Source organism: Lemur catta, chromosome 18 (genome assembly GCF_020740605.2).
Source record: "Lemur catta isolate mLemCat1 chromosome 18, mLemCat1.pri, whole genome shotgun sequence".
Classification (NCBI taxonomy): Eukaryota; Metazoa; Chordata; class Mammalia; order Primates; family Lemuridae; genus Lemur; species Lemur catta.
Genome location: NC_059145.1, coordinates 28,595,597 through 28,618,619, shown reverse-complemented (window position 1 = coordinate 28,618,619; position 23,023 = coordinate 28,595,597). Strand labels below are relative to the sequence as shown.

The window sequence follows — 23,023 nt, the reverse complement described above, 5'->3', positions numbered from 1 at the left end:
ACCCCAGCCGGTGGCCCGAGGAACAGACTTAATTTCTTTTTTTTCTCTGCCCACCCTCCCCGCCCCATACTTCTTTCCCTCTTTCTCTAGACGCAAACGCACGACATCCAACATAAAGTTGCCGAAATAGCAATCTTGTCTCTGAATATATAAATTGCAAAAATTGATATGAATAAATCTGCAAGTAGCACACTGATTGTGGCACATTTTATCAAAAAACGGCGCTCGGTTGCTCGGTGGCTGGGGAGGGGGGTGGTGTCATTACACATACAGAAAAACATCTGCAAACTCCCAGTTTCTTTACTTAGAACTGAATGGAGGCATGACCTCCTGTTCCTTGCCATGAACCCTGAGTTCACACTCATATTTTACATGTTACAGGAAGCCACAGCTCGCCCCAGGGGTGCTGCAAACAGACACGCAGAAGCCAGATGTAGCCCCCCGCTCCTTAATGCACCTGAAGAAGCCGGCAACTCGACATTCAAAAGCTGACATGCTCGTAGCTTAAGGTCACTTCAGATTTTGTAAAGAGGAGGACAAAACCAGGAATGCTTCTAGGGCTGGGCTGTCAGCGGGGAGGCAGAGGGATTACAAGAAACCTGTGACTCTGCCTCTTTCTGCCTTTGCTGGTAGTTTTTTTGTGTGTGAACAAGTGCCATACAACAGATTGAGCCTCGTATAAAGGCCTGAGACTGTGCAAGGGCTCCCCGCTGGGCCTCAGCTGTGCTTGCAATTAGCAATAGGCACGGAGTGATTATTGTTGGGGTAGCGGATGGCAATGCGAAGTGACAAGTTTTATGGGGGAAGTTGGGAGTGGGGATGCTCTGCAAGTTTCTCTTTCTTTCTTTTTCTTTCCTTTTTTCTTTTTCTGCAAAATACCCTTCCTTGGGAGGCTGCAACCTCCCATTTCAGTGAAAGCTATTTTTTTTTTCCCTCGTCATTCAAAAGAGTCTTAACAAAATTGTTGAAAGAATATTTTTCTCAGTGCTTCAGAATGCGGGTTTTCTAGGTCAGAGCTTCCTTGCTGCCCTATTTAATGTCAGAAATACCCATTTGCCTCAAATTAGCAGAGAGCTTGGAGTTGAGGGCAGGAGATTAAGCATACAAAATTACTCAGCAGGTGACGGTGGGGTGGATTTGGGGGTTGAGAAGTCTTTAAAACTGACTACAAGACATTATATACTTCTGACAAAAGAACATAGTAATCCTACCTGCTTGCTTTAACCACTGTTGTTTGCCTATTATTATGTGCTTTAATGCTCATGAGAGCAAAACTATTGCTGATACTACTCAATTACCATAGTAACTCACACCAGTGACCTCTTATCGCAGGGCTCCCAGCCCAGCTGAACCAATCCAAAGAGTTTGTGTCTTTTTATTTATTTAAACGGTGACATATACTTGCACTAGAAAGCTCCAAATAGAGGCTACTCCTCTCTTTGTCTAGGTTAAGAACTTGTTTTGAAATTTTGAGTAAGAGCCTTTCACCATTTGAATCTGAGGTGGTTCTGAAGTTTATGGATTTGAGGCTGTGGGACGCCTTCAGAAACATTATGAAGACACAGAACAATGCCCAATAAAAAGAAAAGAACATGTGTGCATCAAAGGCTGGCAGCCTCCCAGCTGCAGGAAAAGTTGTGTTTCCCACTCGGGTCCCCAGGCTAGGGGCCTCCCAAGTTGGAGAGAAGGAAAATTGGAGGCTGTTCCTGGAGAACCGTTGCTATTTTACCATATCAGTGGGGCTAAACACAGACAGGACAAAATGACTACTCAGAGGGATTTAAAACTGTTTAAGTTTTAAAAAGAAATAAAAGTAACATTAGTGTATGCTTTTCTAGCTTTGCATTTTTCACTAGCCTGGCAATGTGTATGTGAGTACATATATGCCTACTGTATACACTACATGCTATTGGTGATTCTGATCTGTTGCATCACATTAGCATATTCAATACTCTGAGAAGTTGCAGTAGAGAAATCCATTGAACTTGGTGTTTTTCCAACTGTATGTGACTAAAGAACCACTTTTCATGAGCCACCCATTTAATACCTCTCAGGGTATTTATGTTCCATTGAACTCACTTTGGAAAAAACGTCTATAATGACATTAATAATAATAATTAGCAATAACAAAAATAAAAATAGGCCAGACATGGTGGTGCACCCCTGTAGTCTCAGCTACTTGGGAGGCTAAGGTGGGAGCATCCCTTGAGCCCAAGAGTTGGAGGCTAGCCTGGGCAACATAGAGAGACCTCCCTCTCAACAGAACAAAACAAAAAAAGATAGCAAACATTTAGTGAGCACTTACTATGTGTCGGGCACTATCCTGAGCAGTTTATAGGACTTAAGCTCATTTATTTCTCCTAACAACCTCAAGAAGTAGTGACCTTTTGAATCCCATTTTATATTTCTGTAGTATATAATATTTATATGAACTTGTTCTCTATGAAAAACAAAGAAAAGGAAACATAATAAGCCACAATGGCTTTTCATTTTTACTGGATTTTTCCTGCTTCTGACCCTCCAGAGATCCTGAAGCCTGTGAGTTCCCTAAATAAATAATTTTTACTATAAAAATGCATGTCCTGTTAATATCAAGTTAAACGAGGAGTGAGGCAAAATCCTTCAAAACCCTTCCACCTTTGAACTCAAGGGACCCAAATAGCGAAATGTACCTTCCCCCCCTCTATCTCTTTTGATTGGCCTCCAAAGCCCTGCTGTTTTGAAAGAAAGAATCCAATTTAGATATCAAAATTAGATCTGTGCTTGCCTGTACACAACATGACTTCTGAAACTGCCGAGTGTCTAAGAAATTGAATAAAAATGTAACCAGTGGTCAAACCCTGAATGAAAGATGGAACATGGGCCTGACACCAGCTGTTCTAATACCCTCTGGCTGATCAACAGGACCTATCCCAGCAAAATCAGGACAAACTTGAGTTTGTGACTTACGTTAAATAGGCAAGTTCTTATAGCAAACATCAGAGGCCGACACCTTACTTTCAACAAGCAAACCAGGGAACCGTGATATTTAAGAGAAAAGGAACAGCTCTCTTATGTACCTGAAGTTTTTCAGTTCAGACCGTTTCTTTCTTTAAGAGACATAAATAATGAGCCCAATGTGATTAAGCCCCAATCAGCTTCTAACCAGGCCTTGTCTGCCACCTGGGTCTCCCAGGGCAGGTGTGCAGTTCGGGCATTAACAAACTGACCACTGTTAACAATACCTTTTTCTGGGGCCTATTTTTCTCTGGATATGTTGAGGATTTAGTCGTAGGCCTCCCTGTGCATTGAGAAAATGGCCCCCCATGCCTTTAGCCTCCGTCCTCTCAAAGGAACCTACTGTTTTGAGAAAATGTATAGTTCAATCCGAATTCACTCATCTCAATCATTTAAAGCTCAATTATGTGGAAAACCAAATTCTAGTTTTGGTGGCACATCCTACCACCCATTATCCATGTGAGGAGTGTGAATAATTTATCTGAAAACTATTCTCTTATATGCATACAAGGACTTAAGAGGTAGGAGAAGGATTCAGGGTATAAACTGAATTCAGATTATTCATGAACAGCATCTGCCCACTCCCCTGATTGCTTCTTAGGTATGGGAACTGCATTTAGAGTTAACCGCATTAATTCGCAAGCAGATTGACGTAAGCAACTGAATAAGAAATTTGCATACCATATAGAAATGATTATAGAAATCATACTCTAAAATAAGGATTGCAACTCATGTACAGAACAGAAAGATAAAGTGGAGTGCCAACTTTGTCTTTTTAAAACAGGGTTGGTTAATCACATTAGGGCTAATTTCACAATTTGCACATATTAAACTTTCTATAGTCATGAATCATTAGTTTCGTGAGCCAAAGTTGAAGTTCTTACTTAGGAAAATGCACATTGACTTCAGGGAGTTGGTTTCCTGGGCTGAGATGCTTTTAATCATTACTCTCAATATGATGAAGCATGGCCTGTATATTCACAGAATTTCTATGCTATTATATGGAAAAGAGTTCAGGTAAATAGGTAAATGGAATGCTTTAGGTCAAACCACACAGCTAGTTTCCAAGCAGATGATGAAAGGACACAAATATACCAGCTAGAAGGTGCTGACCAGAACCCCAGAATTCAAAGACAACAAAACCCAACAACTATAGCTGGGTCCAGAACACTTTCCAAAGTCCTCTAAGCAGTTTTAACACTAGACCTATGTCGACTTAGTGAACCTCAGCTCCTTGGGGTATGATTTGTTATAAGGAAAGAGCATGATCTTTTTAGGAGCTGGAGATGGCATGGAGCGGTTTCCAAAAAGCAGTCAACCAAGAAGGATTGGGTGCTGAGGCCATACTCAGATGGCGATTCAGGAGCTGGGAGGAGTGCTGGGTTTCAGAAGAGAAGACAGGGTGGCATGAAGGCTGGGGGAAGGAAGATGGTGGCAGATTGGGCAGAGCATGGCAGCACAGGGGGACGGAGAAGGCATCCCGACCTCCCAGGAGGAAGCCTTTGGGTGTCCATAGCGACTGCCCATTTAAAGGAGGCCAGAAAACCAGTTCTGATGCCTGGGTCTCGGGGATGAGAAAAAGAAAGACAAAGTGCTGCTTTTTAAAAGTTAACATGTGTTTTCACCATGTACAGCTGGGCTCTGCCTCCAATGGCGCCCTTTCCTCTTGCTTTATTTTTAATCTCAGGAAACCATATTCCCCTTTTGCTACTTCTCACTGCGTATGACTCTAATTTTTTTTTTTTCCCCTCTTTCTGGGAGGGAGAAACACACACACACACTTGCCAGATCACTTACCCAAACCTTACCCTGGGGAGCTAGCCATCCCATTTCTGTAAAAGGCACAAACCTCAGACCATTGTCCTTCTCTAAGATACACATTCCACCTTGCTGGGTGCCGTCTATATCTACAGATGGCTTTGGATCTACCAGCCAGGAGGTAAGAAGTCTGCATCAGGTCCCCCACTGAAGCGTTCAGATGGGTCTAGGACCTGAGCACAGAGAGTTAAACCATGAATTAGCCATGAGTTAATACATGCGGCCTGGATCACCCTGCCCTGCCGTCAACGCTTCCCGTCCACCAGGCTCCCTCCCCCTTCCTTTCCACGCCCCCCCCCCATTTTTTTGAGGCGACAGAATAAGAAATTAAACACTTGTGGGTTCATTGGAAAGAGTGAATGAAATTGAATAAGCTCTCAGTACTTGAGGCGCACAGCGAGCGCCTGAATGGGGCAAACCTCCTAAGTTGAATGGAGTGTCTTTTGGGACCAATTTGTCTCTTTTCACTCTTTATTCTTCCCTTTTTGCTGACAGATGTACAAAGGCGGAACTGCGCCGTGCAGCTTATCCGCATGCACCCACAGCAGCTGTCACTTTTGTCGAGCAAGTTAATCAAGCAAATGCCACCATATCCCACTTTCTATAAGGAACAACATGTTATAGACAGTAGTCTTGCTAGAAAGAGACTTTATTTTAACTTTGATTGGCTTGGTTCCCCCACCCCTCACAACACTTTCCCCCTTTTCCCCCCAAAAAGGAGGGGGAATGAGGGGACTTTACCCCACCCAAGGATTTGGCTATGACAATTTAGATCTGATAATAATATTGTGCGTGAGGCTGAAGAGACTCATTTGGAGTTCTTTCCTAGGGACGCAGGGATGCCCCGGGTGTGGGTTTTTTTTGGAGTGTGCTATTGTTTGTGCTGGACTGTTAGGCTGCATGTCTCAAGTTATAAAAAGAAAAGCTGAGGGCAGAAAATAGTATTATGCCATGAATGTCTTGGATTAATTTTATTCTCTTTTCCTTTGTAAAGCAGGTTGTGTTATTTACATATTTCTTTTGATAAGCCTCCTTGCCTGGCCAAGCTTACAAAGACTGTGCTAAATACATAATAGCATTTCTTTGTGCATCTTGCCGTTAGTGAGTTCTTTAAGCTGAGTGCCCAAATTTATTTCTAATGTGCACCAACAAATGCAAACAGGCCTCCATCTCTCTAACTCTGTGCAAGCCAAGTGGGGAGCCTTTGAAAGAATTCCCTCACGTCCACATCCACGTCTCCCTGTGCCTCGGTCACCACTATTTGGTGGTGTTCAGAAACCACAGGCAGGAGCGAGCTTCATTAAACAGTGCACAGTGCTGACCTCAGCCACTGCCCCCGAGCCCCCACTCACTTAGAAAACTGAATGCCAAAACCAGACATATTTTGAATAAACAAACTCTTTAGAAACAATGCATACAGTTTTCCAACGGCCAAGGGATTTGCCACTTTCAAGAGTTGGCTAACAGCTGACGATCTATCTGGGTAAGCTCTTTAAAGTTTCAAGAGAAAAAACAACTCCCTTTCTTCCTTCCTTTTCTTTTCTTTCTCCCCTCTTTCCCTCCCTCTCTCCCGCTTCCTTCCTTCTTCCCTCCCTTTCTTCCTTCCTTCCTTCATCACCTTATCATATTGTTTATTGTCAGCTTTGGCTGGAAATAAAATCAAGGAAGGATTTTGGTGATACCTGATCGCAAATTTTCACATTGCTGACATCTTAGGCATTATTGGATAATGACCATGTAATGATTTAGTTGCAACTCCATTTGTATTATGTGCAGATTGTATAACCATGTTATTCTGTAATTTTGGATTAGTCCCCAACCCCACCCTGCTGTAAAGTATTGCTGATCTCTGAAACCTCATAGTGCCATTGAAAATTTAGCTATGCGTATAGGTTAAAAGAGTCAACAGGGCCTCGTAGGAAAATCTTGGGCATTGTTGTTTAATAATACCACTGTGTCAAGATTTGCTTACGGAACTTAAGCTGCTACCCTAAACCATTTATCAACTGTCTGGGATGTAATGGTATTGTGTTACCATCCTCCCCCTCACCCCCAAATAAACCACAAAACTTTATTCTTATGGGATAAAAGATCTTAGACAGAACACAGGGGGAGAGATAGACTGAAAGCTGAAACCCACCCCTTAGCTGGGCCTAGGTAGAAGTGGGTGTCTGCAGCACATATGGAATGCAAGGTTCCCTACTGTGCTGTAGTCCCTCTCCGCTGAGGATGGGCTTTTACCCTGACGTGGTAGTGCTTTCTGGGATCGCCCATCTTTAGGCCTCGAGTCTGCTGGTGTTCATGGAACTTGAGCCCAGTGACAGTGTCCTTACATTCAGGAGGAGGCCTGTTCCAGTGGGGTGGGATTTTCATTAAGGGGTCTCTCTGATTACCTATGCAACGCCCATGACTGTTAGTGGACAAGCTGTGGCTAATAAGCCATGTTCTAGCTGGGGGGGTCACAGAATCACAATTTCCATCTTGTACACTGCTGTGGCCCTGTGCAGGAAAGAGTGACCAGTACAGGAGGAACCCCAGTAGATGAACTGGAGTGCAGAGCACTTGGTAGAGTTGGGGGTTTTGAGGGTGGGGGCACATCTTTGGATAGTGCAAGGTTGTTGTTTTTTTTTCCCTAAGACAGTATAGTTACATGTCCACTCTTTTGGTCAGAAAGAAAGAGGTCAGATCTAGGATCGACCCTTTCCCAAGCTTCTCAATTTGATGAAATCAATGTACCAGTCAGTGACCCAACTTCTTCGTCTGTAAAAACCTACCTCACAAGGAGGTTATGAAAATTATATGCATTATTACATTTAAGTGCCTAGAACCATGCTTGGTACACAGATAGCACCCAATAGATATTGGCTCTCAACAGCTTCAATAACTATAAAATAGAGATTATGAAGGTGCCTATATCCTACAGCTGCTAAGAGGACTTAAAATAAATAATGCTTTTAACAAGATGGTGCTATTATCTCCAATGTACAGTTGGGAAAATATACATAAAAGAATGTAAATGTTATCATTGTTGTTATTATTAAATAGCCATTTATTAGAAACTTCAATTAATTGGCATCTTTCCCACTGTTTGCACATGCCTTTTAGGAGAAAGTTGCCCTTTCTCCTCCCCCTGAAAGTCTTTTTTGGGATTGAATCAAAAAAGCAGCTTTCAGAATGTGGTTTGGGTCGATAAACATTCTAGCCCCATCTTCTTGGGGCACAGGGTATGGTAGAAGGAGCACTGTATTCAGAGTTGGGGAACTTGCTAACACTGCAATTTTGGATCCTTCACTCTTTTTACATCTTTGTGACTGGACAGTGACACTTGGGGTTAAATAGGGTTAAGCCAGAGTCCTAAAAGATCTTCACCCAGAGAATTAGATTCTGCTTCAAATGCTCAGTAAGGTGGAAAACAGAACTAAGACATTTTAGAAATTGTTTCAAAACTGGTTGAAACAGAAAAGGTTTTCCAATGAATCTTCAAATTAACCAAAAAATCAAATGGGCCAAAACAATTCATTCCCCATTAAATTAACTAGAACACTATATTTTCAAGGCTCCCCAAAAATCAAGTGACCATCGCAAAAATTCATAGTGAGATTATTAAAGGACTTAATTACTATTTTTTGAGGTACAATTGGAAACAAAACACACTGGACAGAGTACACAAGATACTATGACAGGGCTAGAAATTCACCAATATCTATCTAACAAAGAGTTATTGAGGGCTTACCTATGCCAGACACTGGGGGTGAATAAGATAGGCAGTATCAATGTTCTCAGAGGTGGGGATGAAAAAATCATAGTTTTAGGCCAGGTATGGTGGCTCACACCTGTAATCCCAGCACTTTGGGAGGTTGAAGTGGGAGGATTGCTTGAGTTCAGGAGTTGGAGACCAGCCTAAGCAAGAGCGAGACCTGTCTCTACAAAAAATAGAAAAATTAACAGGACGTGGTGGTGCACCTGTAGTCCCAGCTACTTGGGAAGGTGAGGTAGGAGGATCACTTGAGCCCAGGAATTTGAGGTTGTAGTGAGCTATGATGACGCCACTGCATTCTAGCTGGGGTGACAGTGTAAGATCCTGTCTCAAAAAAAAAAAAAAAAAAAAGACAAGAAAAGAAAAGAAAAAAACCATAGTTTTACAAGATGAGGCCTTGGGGTTCTGGACAAGCTCACTTTGGGCCTCAGGTTTCCTGTCTTAAAATAAAAATAATAGTGTCTTCTCCTATCTCTTCACAGCGTTACTACAGAAAAAAAATAAAGTTATGAGGTTGTCTTACAGGACACAAAGCAGAAGGGTATTAATAGAAACAAACATATCTTTTATCCTCTGGGGTAAAAATATGCCATGGTGGACAAAAACACCCATGATGGGGAACCACTGCTCTAAATTAGTAGTTCTTGACCAGATTAAACCCTTGGAACTTATTTTAAAAACAGACACCTGAGCCCTACCTTAGATTTACTGACTCAAAATTTTTAATGTACAACTGGGATGAGTACATTTTTAAAATAAAAAAAATGCACAAATAGTTCTGATGCACACCCCTGGTTAAGAAGCACATATTAAAAAGGCAAAATGACACAAAATTTAGTCCTCAAGGTTATAGAGCAGCTAATGGGGATGAAGGAAACATCCACACGTCTAGATTAGAATCACCATGACTGGGCAAAGCCAACCCCTAAGTTCTGAGAGAATGTCTCCAAAGGGAAGCTCTGCTAAGGCTAATGACGATACGGTGTTGGCGACTCAGGGACACTCCCAGAGGAAGCCATAATGTCTCCTTGCTTGGTGCCTAAGCCTAAACTCCTACCTCTTTCTCCTTCCCAAATCCTAGACACCTGTAGATCAAGCCCAGGCCTGCCTTCTGGGGCACTTTCTCAGAGGCTTCCATCTCTACCTTAAGACAAATTTTCCTTAGGGATCCCACAGCACAACTAGGCTCTTTGCTACTTGCTATCATGTTCTCTGATCATTTACATCTCTGGGGTTGCAAATCCCTGTTGCCCCAGAACGTATCACTACTTTTCTTCTCTCTGCTGCAAAGCCTACCTTAGCATTAGGCAATGGTGTGTTTTGGTTTTTACACTACCACCACTACTGACAACAACAATAACAATAAGAAGAGATATTTATGCAGTAATTTCTATGTGCCGTGCACTGTGGTGTGTGCTTTACAGACATTGCCTCATTCAGTCCTCCTGAGCCAAAGAGCTAGGTACTGTTTTTATCCCCGTTTTTACAGAAGAGGAAATTAAGGCTTGGCAAGGTTAAAGTAACTTACTCGAAAGTCACACAGCTAGTAAGTGGCAGACCCAGAAATTAAACTTAGAAATGTCTGACTGCAAAGCCTATGCTCTTAACATCTGCTTGATGGAAAGGGACCAGTTCCTTAAAAACTGGAAGGGGCACCTTCTAGTAGGAGGAAGTGTAGTGATTCACTGAACTGACGAGACCTGAGTTTTTGTTGAAGCACTGAAGCTCCATGGAAACTACACATGGGTGAGTGTTAAGTTCACACCAAGAAAGTTAGGTGTTAATGATCGCTTGGTTTTTATTCTTTAGACCCTAAAAAGATGTTTTTGGATGAAGCTTGTCAAAAGGGTTTTTGAGAGTAGCTTCTGAGATATCTACCAGGTCGAGTATTCTTTAGAGACAGTCACTGGAATCCCTTGGTGATAAAATGACCCACAGATCATGCTCATGATTTATACCAAAATCTAAACTCAACAACTCATTCATTAAAGACAAAGGATTAGTGTAGGTGGTGGTATCTAGAGTGTGGTTTTTCAACCTCTACTGACATTTTGAGCCAGATCAGCATCCCTGGCCTCTACTCATTAGATGCCAGTAGTGCCCCTGGCCCCCAAATTGTGACAAACAAGAATGTCTCTAGACATGGCTAAATGTCCCCTGTGGGGCAAAATCACCCCCCAATAGAAACACTGACCTCAGCTCCCAAAACTAGTGAAACACCTAATAACTGGGTCTTTTCTCTTTAATCGAATGGATGATTTATTTCCTAGACCAAAGAATCAATTTTTGGAACATCTATCTCTTCCTTAAAAGGCGATTTAGAGAATTTCACCAGAAAACAACTCACAAATTTAACTTTGCTTACTTTACATATTATTTGTTCTTTTCTAAATTTTTTTTTCTATACAAATAATGAGAAGGACTTTTACACCTTGGTTGGCAAGCAGATCTGGTAATTAATAACTCCCCCCACCCCCATCCTGGGCAAGACCTGGAACTTGGTATAATTGGCTTTAGTCCAGAGATGGTCGGAGCAAAAAATTCTGCCAAAGGCAGTCAAGGCAACCCAATATGGCAAGTGACACTGTCATTGTAAGCCTTTTGATACAGGAATATTCACACTGGAGGCAAATAACTAGACTCCATTAACTGGATTTTTAGTCAACTCAGCAGGAGTTTAACAGAAAAACAGGAGGCTGTTAACTGTTCTCTTCTGAATTGGGAATATGGAATGAATGAAGTATTTAAGTTGAGCCTTCTTTTCATGTTTTTGGACACACAAAAATAACTTGCAGCCACCTGGTAGAAGCAACGACATTTTGTTTTTTTAATCAAGGTCTGGGTGGAATTATAAAAAGGAAAGGAAAGAAATGCTATCGAGGGAGGCCAAAGCGGGAATCCGTATTGCTGATCTCACTCACTGTTCCAGTGCCTTCCCTTGACTTGAGAGGGGCTGTTCTGGGGAGAAATGGGGCGTGGGGTGAGGAGTCTTGGATGTCGCACAAGCTTTTCCCATCATTGCGTTAAGTCTCCCGAACATAATCTGCTTCAAAGACTGGCACAGGCTCCCAAGCTAACTCCCAGGTTGACTCCTGGACTTCTTTAGCAATCATTTTAACAGTTCCTGAGGTTGCTTTATTGTTGGTGCTACATCATACTCATCACATGTATGTGTGATGGTGCAGGTGGCAGAGGGCTCTGTCATACCCAGAGAGGGACAGTTACCTGGACACATCTAGCAGTGACCTCTTTTCTGGCTCTTCTAGATAACTGGTTCTCAGATGGGGGTGATTTTGCCCTCTGGGGGAAATCTGGCCATATCTGGAGACATTTTTTATTGACACAATTCAGAGAGGTGGTAGTGACTACTGGCATGTAGGATAGAAGCCAAGGATGCCAATCAACATCCTTTAACACACAGACTAGCACCCCACAACAGAGAATTATCAGGCTCAAAATGTCAGTGGTGCCAAGGGTAAGAAACTTTTCTGTAGATGTGTTTTTAGAACTGAGGGTTTGTATGTAGTGAAATCATTTTATTCATCACCACCATTTTGGAAAGGTGGAACAGAAAATATCAAACTGGATCACATGTAGTAAGGATAAATATTATTTCACAAACTTTTGTTTCACGTGTGTATATCTGTGTGTGCATGTATGCATACACTGAGTTGCAAGATGAAATTTTTTTCTTACTATGAGTTGGCCCACATAAGTCTGAAGTCTTTGATCTTGCCCAATACTTCTCTAACTTTAATATGCATTTGAATCACCACAGGATCTTGTTAAAATGAAGATTCTGATACATTTGGGCTGGGGTTAGGGATGAGATTGTATACTTCTTACAAACTCCCAGGTGCTGCTGCTGCTGAGGGTCCATGGATCACATTTTTGAATAACAAGAACCTATAAATGATGTTTTAAATTCATTTATCAGGCTGGGCACAGTGGCTCATGCCTCTAATCTTAGCACTTTGGGAGGCTAAGGCAGGAGGATTGCATGAGCCCAGGAGTTCAAGAACAGCCTGAGGAACATATTGAGACCCTGTCTCTACAAAAAAGTAGAAAAAAGTAGAAAAATTAACCAGGTATGGTAGCATGCACCGTAATCCCAGTTACTTGGGAGGCTGAGGCAGGAGGATCGCCTGAGCCCAGGAGTTTGAGGTTGCAGTGAGCTATGATGCCGCCACTGCACTCTAGCCTGGGGCAACAGAGAGAGACCCTGTCTCAAAAATAAAATAACAACAAAAAAATCCATTCATTAAAAAAAAAAAATTGGAGCAGTGACTATGACTCTAGGTATTGATAGACAGTAAAATCTTTTGATAGTATCCTACCTAGAGCCTGGCAGGGAGAGAAACGGTTACTTGGTTAATTAATGGGAAGTATTTGAGGATTTAGTACATCTCGTCTCCTGCAATGTAATATAATAATATTTGTTCCACAAAATGTGCCTTGGCTACTCTGTGTGTGTGTGTGTGTGTGTGTGTGTGCACGTATGCACACACTCATCCTCACACATGTGTAGTCTGTTTAAGAGTCTGTCGCTTACTGCTTCCACGCCATAAGTCTGCCATAAGGAAAAAAAAATCCTTTTTAAGACACAAAAGTACTGTGTGTGGGTCATGTTAACAAGAATACTGTGACCTTAACGTAACAGAGCAATCAGCCTGGCTTCTTAGAATGATTAATGGAACATTCTCCTCTGGAAAAGAAAACAAATTAACTGTCTTCACCAAATGTCTCCTGGAACACAGAAAGCTGTTCCGATAAAGACACTTAGCTAAACTCTTCATTGCATACAAGCTCCAGAGAAAATTCAAGGCAGGTTTTATGTAAGGTTTGCCCGAAAGTAAAAGAGATCTATTTCTATGAATGGCTTTGGAAGGAAATAGCTAGATTAGGAAACTATTTGAAGATATGCTACTGAAATGTAAATCTGTGAGGATGATACCAACAACAACCAAAAAAAAAAAAAAACTCAATTTCTTTTGGATAGTAATGACCCATTTTACATGATTAATCCAAATCTGTTAATGCCCATTATCTTTTCTGTGTGTAGGATTGCAGAAACCTCACACCACCCAGGCATAGAGAGAGTTCATGTGGAATGGAGATACGTTTCCATACCTAAGACTCTGACAGCAAAGGAATGAATTATTATCATTTACTTGTTATTGTGAAGGTCACGGGGGTAAGAGAGGATTCACATTTGAATAAGAGATTCATCACATCAGAGGCATCAAAACACTCTTTTCATATTCTCCTATCCCAATGGACTTGCTTCAGACATCCTAAAGATACAACGTCCACTATTAGAGCTTTATTCCTTTGGCTAAGTATTTTGTTAAAATTGCAAATATCCCAAGAAGGTCAGCACTTTAGTCTTCTTAATAAAAGAGGGATGATCAAATCTGTTAAAAGCAGATTTGGATGGTGGGAGGTAGAGAAAGCATAAAGACTTTGGGAATTTGAGTGGCACTGGAGGGTACGAATCATGACGATGAACTCATTTTATGATTCAAAAGATCTTGAGGTTCACTTCCAAGAATCCAAACAGAGCTTAGAATGGGGCTGGTTTTCCTCAGCTAAGGAAACTTAGCTTAACTTGCTGAGAAGATACACACACATCCTCTTTTTAAAATATGTATCTCATATATATACCTGTTATATAACTATGTATAATAAGTAATGTTACCAGTCAGGTGAGAAGGGGATGGGCTATCCACTTCTCATTTCCCCCATGCAGTTTCTGTAATTCTTCTTGGGAAATGACACTTCTCTACAGCTGTAATGCATGGCCTAGGACACGACTTAACTGCCAGAATTACTCTGGAGCTCAAAATTAGATGAAAGAAACCACTGTCTCTCCTTTCCTAACTGCCTTTCCCAGTATGTTTGGATTAGCTTTCCAGTCTCAATATATATAACTGCACAGATTCTGAAGGATGTCCTGGCAGACACGCTCTTTAGCTTTATAATTGAGGATGATAGAGATGAGGTCACAGTTCAATTAAAATTTGATCTAAAGAGTATGGAAAAGCTCAGCTTCAGACTGATTTGAAGGGCTTAATTTCAGATTGATGACCTCAGGGAAAATCCTAGTAGAATTAACAAAGGAACCTTCCTAAATATAATAGTACGGGTATGTGTGTGTCAAAATCACCAGTCTAAGGCTTCAGCAAAGCAGTTACAGTGACATAAGAAATGCTGGAGTATGACCCTCAGAATTTACCCATGCAGCTCAGATAGCTGTGCATTATTCCGTGAAATAAAATCCCTGCACCTCTTCATGTGGCCAACTTGTACCCTGGCCTCTGTGGGTTTCTTGCAGTCTAGCCCCCCCCTTTTTTCTTAAACTAGCTTCAGAAATTCTCCTTACATACAGAGAACAGCTTAAAAAAAACCCTGGTTGAATTCTGCTAAGTTACTAATTATGTTTAAAAGAACTACTTGGTTGAATTCAGCTTGATTTTTTTTTTCCCTCAGCAAATCAGTTCTATGTTTAGATAGTAATAAACTCCTCCAGTCTGCAGAACAATTGGCACAGTGGTCCCTTTAACAAGTCAGGATCATGAAAAAAGGGCCAGTGCTGGCTTGAAAGAAATTTAAGGGAAATTACAACCCTGCCCTGTATGTGTGACCCTGCCTTGAATCCTGGTTTGCACAAGCCAGCTGTAAAGAATATTTTGGGGAGAAGTGGGAAATTTTGAATACAGTGTATTAGATGAACATTTATTGGCATGGGAAATACTGATCATTAACTTAAAAAAGGAATTTTTTTGCTCACTCATTTTGGAATAAAGTACCCAATGTATCTAAGCACATAGAAAAAAGATCTTAAAAGACTCAGGTAATAATCTCTGGGTGCTGGGAACTCAACATTTTAATTTTCTAATTTTTGCTTAGCTGTATTTTCTAAACATCTACAATATACATATATTGTATCTTAATAGTAAAAGGTATTAACCACTCCCTTTTCTGCACCTCCCACCAATAAAACCCAAAACAACAACAACAATAACAACAAACCTCCTAAAGTTCTGAAGGTCAACACTGATTTATTTGCCAGTGCTTTTGTGGGGGGTAGGGTAGAGCTAGGTTATTTCAAAATCACTTGAAGGAACAATTAGTTCTATAAGATGATAAGGATGATGATGATAAAAGATTTGTTGAATTTTTAACTATGCCAGTCTACATCCATAATGTTCTCTAGTCCTCACAGCAACTGTGAGAAGTCAGTTTCCTTACAGATGGGGAAACTGAGGCTCAGGGAGGCTAAATAACTGACCCAAGATTAGAAAGCTTGGAAGTGGCAAAACCAGGGTTCCTGCTCCCCTCCCGCCTATCTTACTTCAAAGCCCCACTCATGACCCTCATGATTCTGCTGTTTCAGGACTATGTTTTACCAAAAGTAAGAAGGTACCAGGCTGCCGTACATCAAGCAACTCTAAGCAAGCTTGGGGTTAAAGTGATATGGAGACTCTTACAGCACCTTAGAACAGATAATGATGATGATGATGGTGGGGTTGATGGTGGTGGTGGTGGTGGCTAACACTTACCAAATGCTTCCTCAGAGCTTGATGCTGCAGATGCATATGACATTTCACCCTCATAATAATTCCATGAGGAACGTTCTGTTTATTATCATCCCTGTTATACAGATGAATCAGCCGAGGCTCTGAGAGATTAAATACCTTGTCCAAGGTCCCTAGCTAGGAAGGACCCGGCCTGAAGGCTCTAGAGCAAGGCCCAAGATCACTGTACTGTAATTCCCATTCAGGGCACTCAAGACTGTTTATTGCTTATAGAGGAGATAACTCACTATCTCAGTGTCTAGAATGCCATACGCCTTGATTTTCATTAATTGGCCCCCTAGAACTGCAACCTATTGTATTAGTGAATCCTATGTACCCCTCCCTACTTGGTATTTTTGGAAAGCTTCCCTCACCTGGACAGCAGTGATACACCTTATAGACATCACATACTGCTCTCCTTGTAGCCTGTTCTTTGGCATTTCCTTGCTGCAGCAGGATGGCTCCTACTTGGATTGATGCACGTTCATATATACGATGCTTTTTTAATTTAATAAGGTTATTAAAATAAGGTTATCTGTGGTTTCATATATAACTACAGCAAATATGTTTTCATAGGCAGAGGTTTCATTTTTTAAATTACCCCTTTCAAGGGAAATATTCACACTCAATTATTGTTCTGCCACACGAAGTGGACAAATACACGATTTGATAATGGAACAGCAAATTAAAAGCCGTGCAAGGCAAAGAATACTGAGCAGCAGTCCCATCCCAATCTGACCACGCTGCCTGATTAAGTTCTTATGAGGCTGTTTGGTAAGAGGCCCTTTCCTGATCTGATAACTGCCACGGAGAAGCCAAATGCAGAGTCAATCTGCAAATACTTAATCCTCCAGAAGGCAGATTAAGTGTATAATTGACCTATATAATCCATGTATCATCTCCAGTCAAATGTTCCCAGAGCCTGGTTCACAATGACATGGGGGCTGAAGAAAGCCAGTGCGGAGGCAGCATTGCCACCAACGTGGATTCCATCCAAGTTCGAGATGGCTTTTTAATCACTCATCTCCGAGCCTGTGAGGTTTAAGCAGATGAATTCACCCTAAGCACATCTCTTTTAATCCCGATTTTCTTCTCAGTCTGTGTCTTCAAGAAGTACAAGGAGAAAAGAAAATTAATTTTTGTTTAGACCTCGAAATCTTAGGTGCTTCTCTTGATGCTCTGATCTCTAATTTCAAAAAGCATGTTTTTGTTTTGGGGAAGATGTTGAATTAATCACTAGAGTAGGGGGGAAGAAACCATCTGCATGATTTATGGACACTCCAACTTTAAATCACTGTCTTCGAGTTATTTCTTGAGCTTGTGCTTTTCCCCTTAGCTGCTGCTTTAGGAATATGGAGATTATTTCATATCCATGCTTTATATTTTCTTTAAAAGTCAGCAATAATTTTCAAGGAGGCCAAGACTCCCACTTGAGCCTTACAGCAATCTGATTTCCTTTTAAAAATTCAGCATCTTTAATTTGAATTCATTGTTATTGCACATATTAGAATATTCTCTCACTTTAAATCTCTGAATATTTTGTTTCAAAATATTATAAATTGTTATTTTGCAGCAACTCAAAACAATTGTACTTCATTTTTTAAGACAAAAACGCAGATAAAAATGTATAGCTACACATCTGAAATATGGGAAACAGTTTGAAGATTCTTTTCTAATCGGCACTTTATTTTGGACTGGCTAGGTTTTTTCTTAGGTGCTTTAATCAGGAAAGTTGTTAGTATTTTATAGAAATTCTGGGCAGACCAATTATATTAATAAACAGGGAAACTTCAACTACAAATTAGGCAACATTATGTTCAAATATATTTCTCCAATAAACCTAGAGAACACTTGGTTAAAAAAAAAATTGGTGAGGATGAATTAGGAAAGCCTGTTCTTAAGTTACGTAATAAAATAGATAAAAATGCAGAACATCAAATATAGAGCCCCAAATGCTTTGCCGATAATCTCCCACAAGCACCCACTTCCAGCCAAAAGTACAATGACGTGGCAGAGAGAAAACTGGCTCAGAGAGCACTGGGTAGGGGCCTAGTGAAAATACACCATTAAATGACCAGCTAGTAATCCAAATATCCTCAGATACAAACACACACGAAAACCATGCAGCCTTTTCTACAAGGGCACGCTCAAAGGGGCAAAAAAAGGAACAATACCAGTAGGCAGAACTTAAAGGACTTATCAGGTAACTAAAACTGAGACTTGAAACACAGTTAAAAAACACAACAGGAACTCTTAGAACATGCCTCTGAATGACAGATGCCAGCAGGAACTAAAAACCAGAGAATAACACAACAGTCAGAATCAACAACCCCCAAACAGCAAACAATCTCGGAGATATATATTTTTTTCCTTCATTCAAAATGTTAATTTGCTATTATTCATTTTTGCCATTTATCAAAATGCAACAATTTGGAAGAAAAATCTCCCAGATCAACAAGTCTTTCTCAATAGATTTTTGCCAATTGTTTAGAAGCTTGCCCTGGGACCACTATCATTAAGGCATGGAATTTAAAGAATAAGTTCATTGCAGCAAGAAATTTAGGGTGGCAGCTTTCACAGACCCTTTCGCCTTGATATTCCCAGTCCCTTGTTTAGCTCAGTGGACACAAGAGTCTTGCAGAGCATATATGCAAAGAAATAAACACCATGCTTAAGGAAACAGAAGCCGAAAATAATTAAACATGTTGGTAATCTGATGTTTTGCCGCTAGATTATAGAAAAACAGTAATTACTGAATTAAATTACTGAGACGGCATGGTAATGAAGCTTTTCGAGAAGCTCTGGGTTTTTAAAATGACAAATGTTTTAAATCCATGACAGATTCAATAACTTTTTTTGCACTAAATCAGTTAGGTTGCCTAGCACCAATATTCTGTAAATTAAGAGATCAGGTTATTTGGAAAGTAAGAAAGTAAATGGAAAAGAAACTTGTTATGTCTAAATAAGCTCCTGAAAATTTTTTTTTCCCTGTGGGGTTGGGAGTCATGTGCAGAGCATGGTTGTAATGGTTAAGCCTTCAAAACCAGATACTCAGGAGGGTATAACTGAGACTCCGTTGGGAAAATGAAATTGGGACAACATGAGACTAAATTGTGGTGGTTCCCACAATGTTACTGGTATCATTTAATGCTGGGCAGTGGAATTCAACAAGGGACTGGGGAAATTTGTGAATTTTTGAACGGTCCTAACCATAAAATGCTTTCTGAAAAACATATTCTTAGTAATTTTTTTTTTCACTATTAATTCACATTAAAGACGGAAGGACTTGAATTTGCCTGTTGTGTTCTCCAACAGCCGGGCAAGTCCAGTTTTACCATCTGTGCTAGCCCAGGCTGCACTCTTACTTTTTAAATAAAGATTTGGTTGCACTTTCCTTTAAAAAGAGCCACAGAAGAGATAATTTGCCTTGCTGCCTTCGACAAGGCTTGCGGTTCTAATTTTAAAGAAAGAGAGAGGAAAGGGTGGATTATTTGTCAATGAAGCGGCAGGCTAAACTGCAGATTAAACATCACATTCAGTACTAGATGTTTTTAAGTTTGGAGAGAGCACGAGGTTATTCGCACACACGCTCACACAGGAACACGCACGCACACGCACACACGGGCCACATAAAACTGAGAATCAGAAGATACTGATCAAAGGAAAAAAAAAAAAGGCAACCTAGGCATTGAAAAGAACAATCCACAGGCTTCTTGAAAATTTGTGGTTTGGAATTTAATTCAGTGGAGATGGGCAGAGTGTCCACACTCCTAACTGCAGACCCGAGGGTCCTGCCTGTCTCTGTTTTCAATGCCTATTGGATGGGTGATTGTGCCCCGGACAGTCTAGGCTCAGTACTTTCATAAGGCACGCATGCAGAGAAGGGGGAGGACCCGCCGGTGAGCTTTATGCATGTATGAGGCATTCTCAGTGGATGTGGGTCATGCTAGAAGATGTACACAGGAAGATTATTTGATTCTAATTCATGCCACTTGATATAATGTGATAAAACATTTGACATGAGAGATAAGTTCCATTTTAATCTGAGAGAGGACGGGTGGGAATTAAAAAGTAAGAAGGGTTTTGTTGAAGAAAGGTGATGCAGGGGAGAGAGGGGTATCGAGCACAGAAAGGGGATGATTGGAAAAGAAAAAAAGAAAAAAGAAAGGAGCCTTTCAACACACAAGGAAAGCAAATGAGCTGGAAGACAAAGCATATAAAAGTCAGAAGCTGCAGAATCCGAAAGCTGTGCCAATAATGAGCTCACTTAGCTATGGAACAAAACACACACACACACACAAAAAAAAAAAAAACTCAGTGTAAATTGCTGAACACAATCACAGGAAAAAAAAATATGGAAACACGGATTCCATAGTAGACCAAAACATTAATGTTCGGGCTGGCACTAAAAATACAGAAACCTGGACAACAGGAGCTCACGTTTCACGAGACAGAAGTAGGCTGCACAGTTAGAGCCACACGGAGACGAGAACATCAGCTTCCATGCACTCTGGCCGGGTCTACACTGGCAAATATGGTAGAAACCTGAGGCAAAATATCTGGCTAAATTAGGTAACTCCATCTGCTTTGGCCTGAAAGAGGCAGGCAATTTGAGACCAAAGCAGATTTCTGGTTTTTTCTTTTTTCCCTTTTTGCCTCAGTGGCTTGCTTTGCAGTGCAGATGTAGTCACAGTAGAAATAAGATTGCTCAAAAACCCATTAACCCTTGGAAGTCTGCATTCTCTGAAGTTTGATCCCAGTCTGCAGCCCGATATACTTGTCCTAATACACCTGCTTCTTCTCAGACATTTTCAGGGTGGCCAGGGGCACCTCGGTTTAAAACCGGAACTGACTGAGCGACTCGAACATCAGTGTTTGCCGAAACCCAGCGCTAAGGATTTCTCGTCTCCCAGAAACGGAATCATCATCTTTGAAGTGATAACAATGCGACATTTACTGCACATCTGCACGCCACAGCTGGTGTCAGGGAGGTACCACCCCCGGGAGAGGGAGCTGGCCCCATCCTCCCTGACGACAACATCGCCCCAAAGCGAGGCCAGATTGCAAGGAGGCAAACCATGACCAAGAAAGGGCTTTGCCAGTTAGAGGAAGCTGCCTCGCAAGCTTCGTGCAGGAAGGAGCCTGCCTGCCGAGAGGCTGTGTGCCGCCCTCCACATCACACAGATTGGGACCGAGACACTGCCACACCAGAGTGGGTTCGGAACAGACACACGACAGATAAGAGCCTAAGGCGGAGGGAGGGGAAAAGATTTTGTTGGAATCAGGACCAATCCATTTTCTCAAAATGTGACTTATCCTCCTGTCTCTTATTTTGTCACATTTTGGAGGGTCTCCTCCTTGGTCTTCAAGGAGGAGAAGGCATTTACTTACATCAAATAACCTTTCTATATACATCTCCTCATTGACCTTATCACGCAGGACATCCTGAGAATGACGGACGAAAGTCACATAGGCGTCGGCCACGTCCATCCCGGGTTTCTGCAAAGAAACAGGAAAACATGAAAATGGCATTTTCAGACAGCCACTCTTTCTTCATTACCCATTCATTTTAACCCTCCACCTGCCCTGCGTTGCTTTTGTCCGGTCACCTTTGTAGCCACAGTATAGCTGTCCACAGCCTGGACTGGTTGGAATTGATACTAGAACTGCCCTCTCTTTCCAGGAATTAAGCTGGCTAAGAAGGGAGTTGAGAATGATAGGATTTTATAGATAATTTTCTACTATTAATTTGTTTTGGGAAAATGTATCTAATGGATAAATCTTCACTGGATAACCCAGAAACATTCTCTGGCTTTGCTTTGGATCAAAACTCCCATTAAGGAATACCCAAACATACTCTGTCTTCTATTGTCTGTCCTTAATACATCATTAGAAAAGTGACAGCCTTCGCAATTCATTTCTCCTCTTTAAAAAAAAAAATTGAGAAAGTCCTAAGTAAAAAAAAAAATCGTATTTCAATCTATTCCCCCTCTGAATCAAGTTCCATTTTTTGGGAGAGTTTAACCTGAGTGTATATAGTATTTGCTAATTAGTTTACTCAGAAGAGACATTCAACCATTTGTCTTTGCTTCTAGTACAGCCTTAGAGTCCAAAGATTAAAAAAAGGGGGGGAGCAGGGGGAAGAGGGGAGGACTTGATTTTTAAATAAATTAGATTTTCTGGAAAGGTAAGCAGGTGGTTTATCCAGCAGTTAGGAAATGATTTGTTGCAAGCAAGTAAAAAAAAGAAACGCAGAATGCACACTGCTTGAGATGTCGCAATCAAAGTTATCTCCAAAGAAACCTATTAAAACACTGTAATATGGGTCATTAAGAGAGCGGTCACAAACCCCTCAAATTTCCACAGTAGATATGTATGTTTGCTAATAACTCAAAAGATTAGTTTTCATTACTGTGATTTACCTTAGATCACAAAGTATCATTTCGCTACAAGACGTGACTGTCAGGCACTGCAAATTGAAGTTAGTTAACACTTCTGTGTAATTTCCAGGGTGAAAATGAGGAAGGTTTGGAAACAGTAGGTCTGTATTTTTTTTTTTTTCTGATACAAAGCAAACAATTATCAAGCAAAGGGCCAATGCTTGGCCCCTGGGATGCTAGTAACATTTCTTAACACCTGCTGAAACAATGACAAGGTATTAATTTGAAAAACAATGAGGACAACCCAAAGCCACAGTAGTCAAGTGTTACACTTTCAAGCAATTTTCAGCACATGGATTGAGCAGGTTCCATGATAGTCCTATAAATTGTTGCAATTTTATGATATGAAACAATAGAGGTTCTCCAATGAGATGTAAGTGATAGCTATCAGTTCTAAACTGGCACCTCTCTCCTTCTGTCCCTTTGGCAACTGC

General features: G+C 41.0%; 1 protein-coding gene across 10 annotated transcripts in view; it reads right to left on the bottom strand.

Moving 5' to 3' along the window:
• Window positions 1-23,023, bottom strand: part of CADPS (calcium dependent secretion activator) — a 440,985-nt gene that overhangs the window by 15,877 nt on the left and 402,085 nt on the right. For all 10 annotated transcript variants that reach the window (XM_045529934.1, XM_045529931.1, XM_045529936.1 and 7 more), the window contains one exon: window positions 21,541-21,648. In XM_045529934.1, the coding sequence (XP_045385890.1) occupies window positions 21,541-21,648 (108 nt within the window). The remainder of the gene's footprint in view (window positions 1-21,540; window positions 21,649-23,023) is intronic.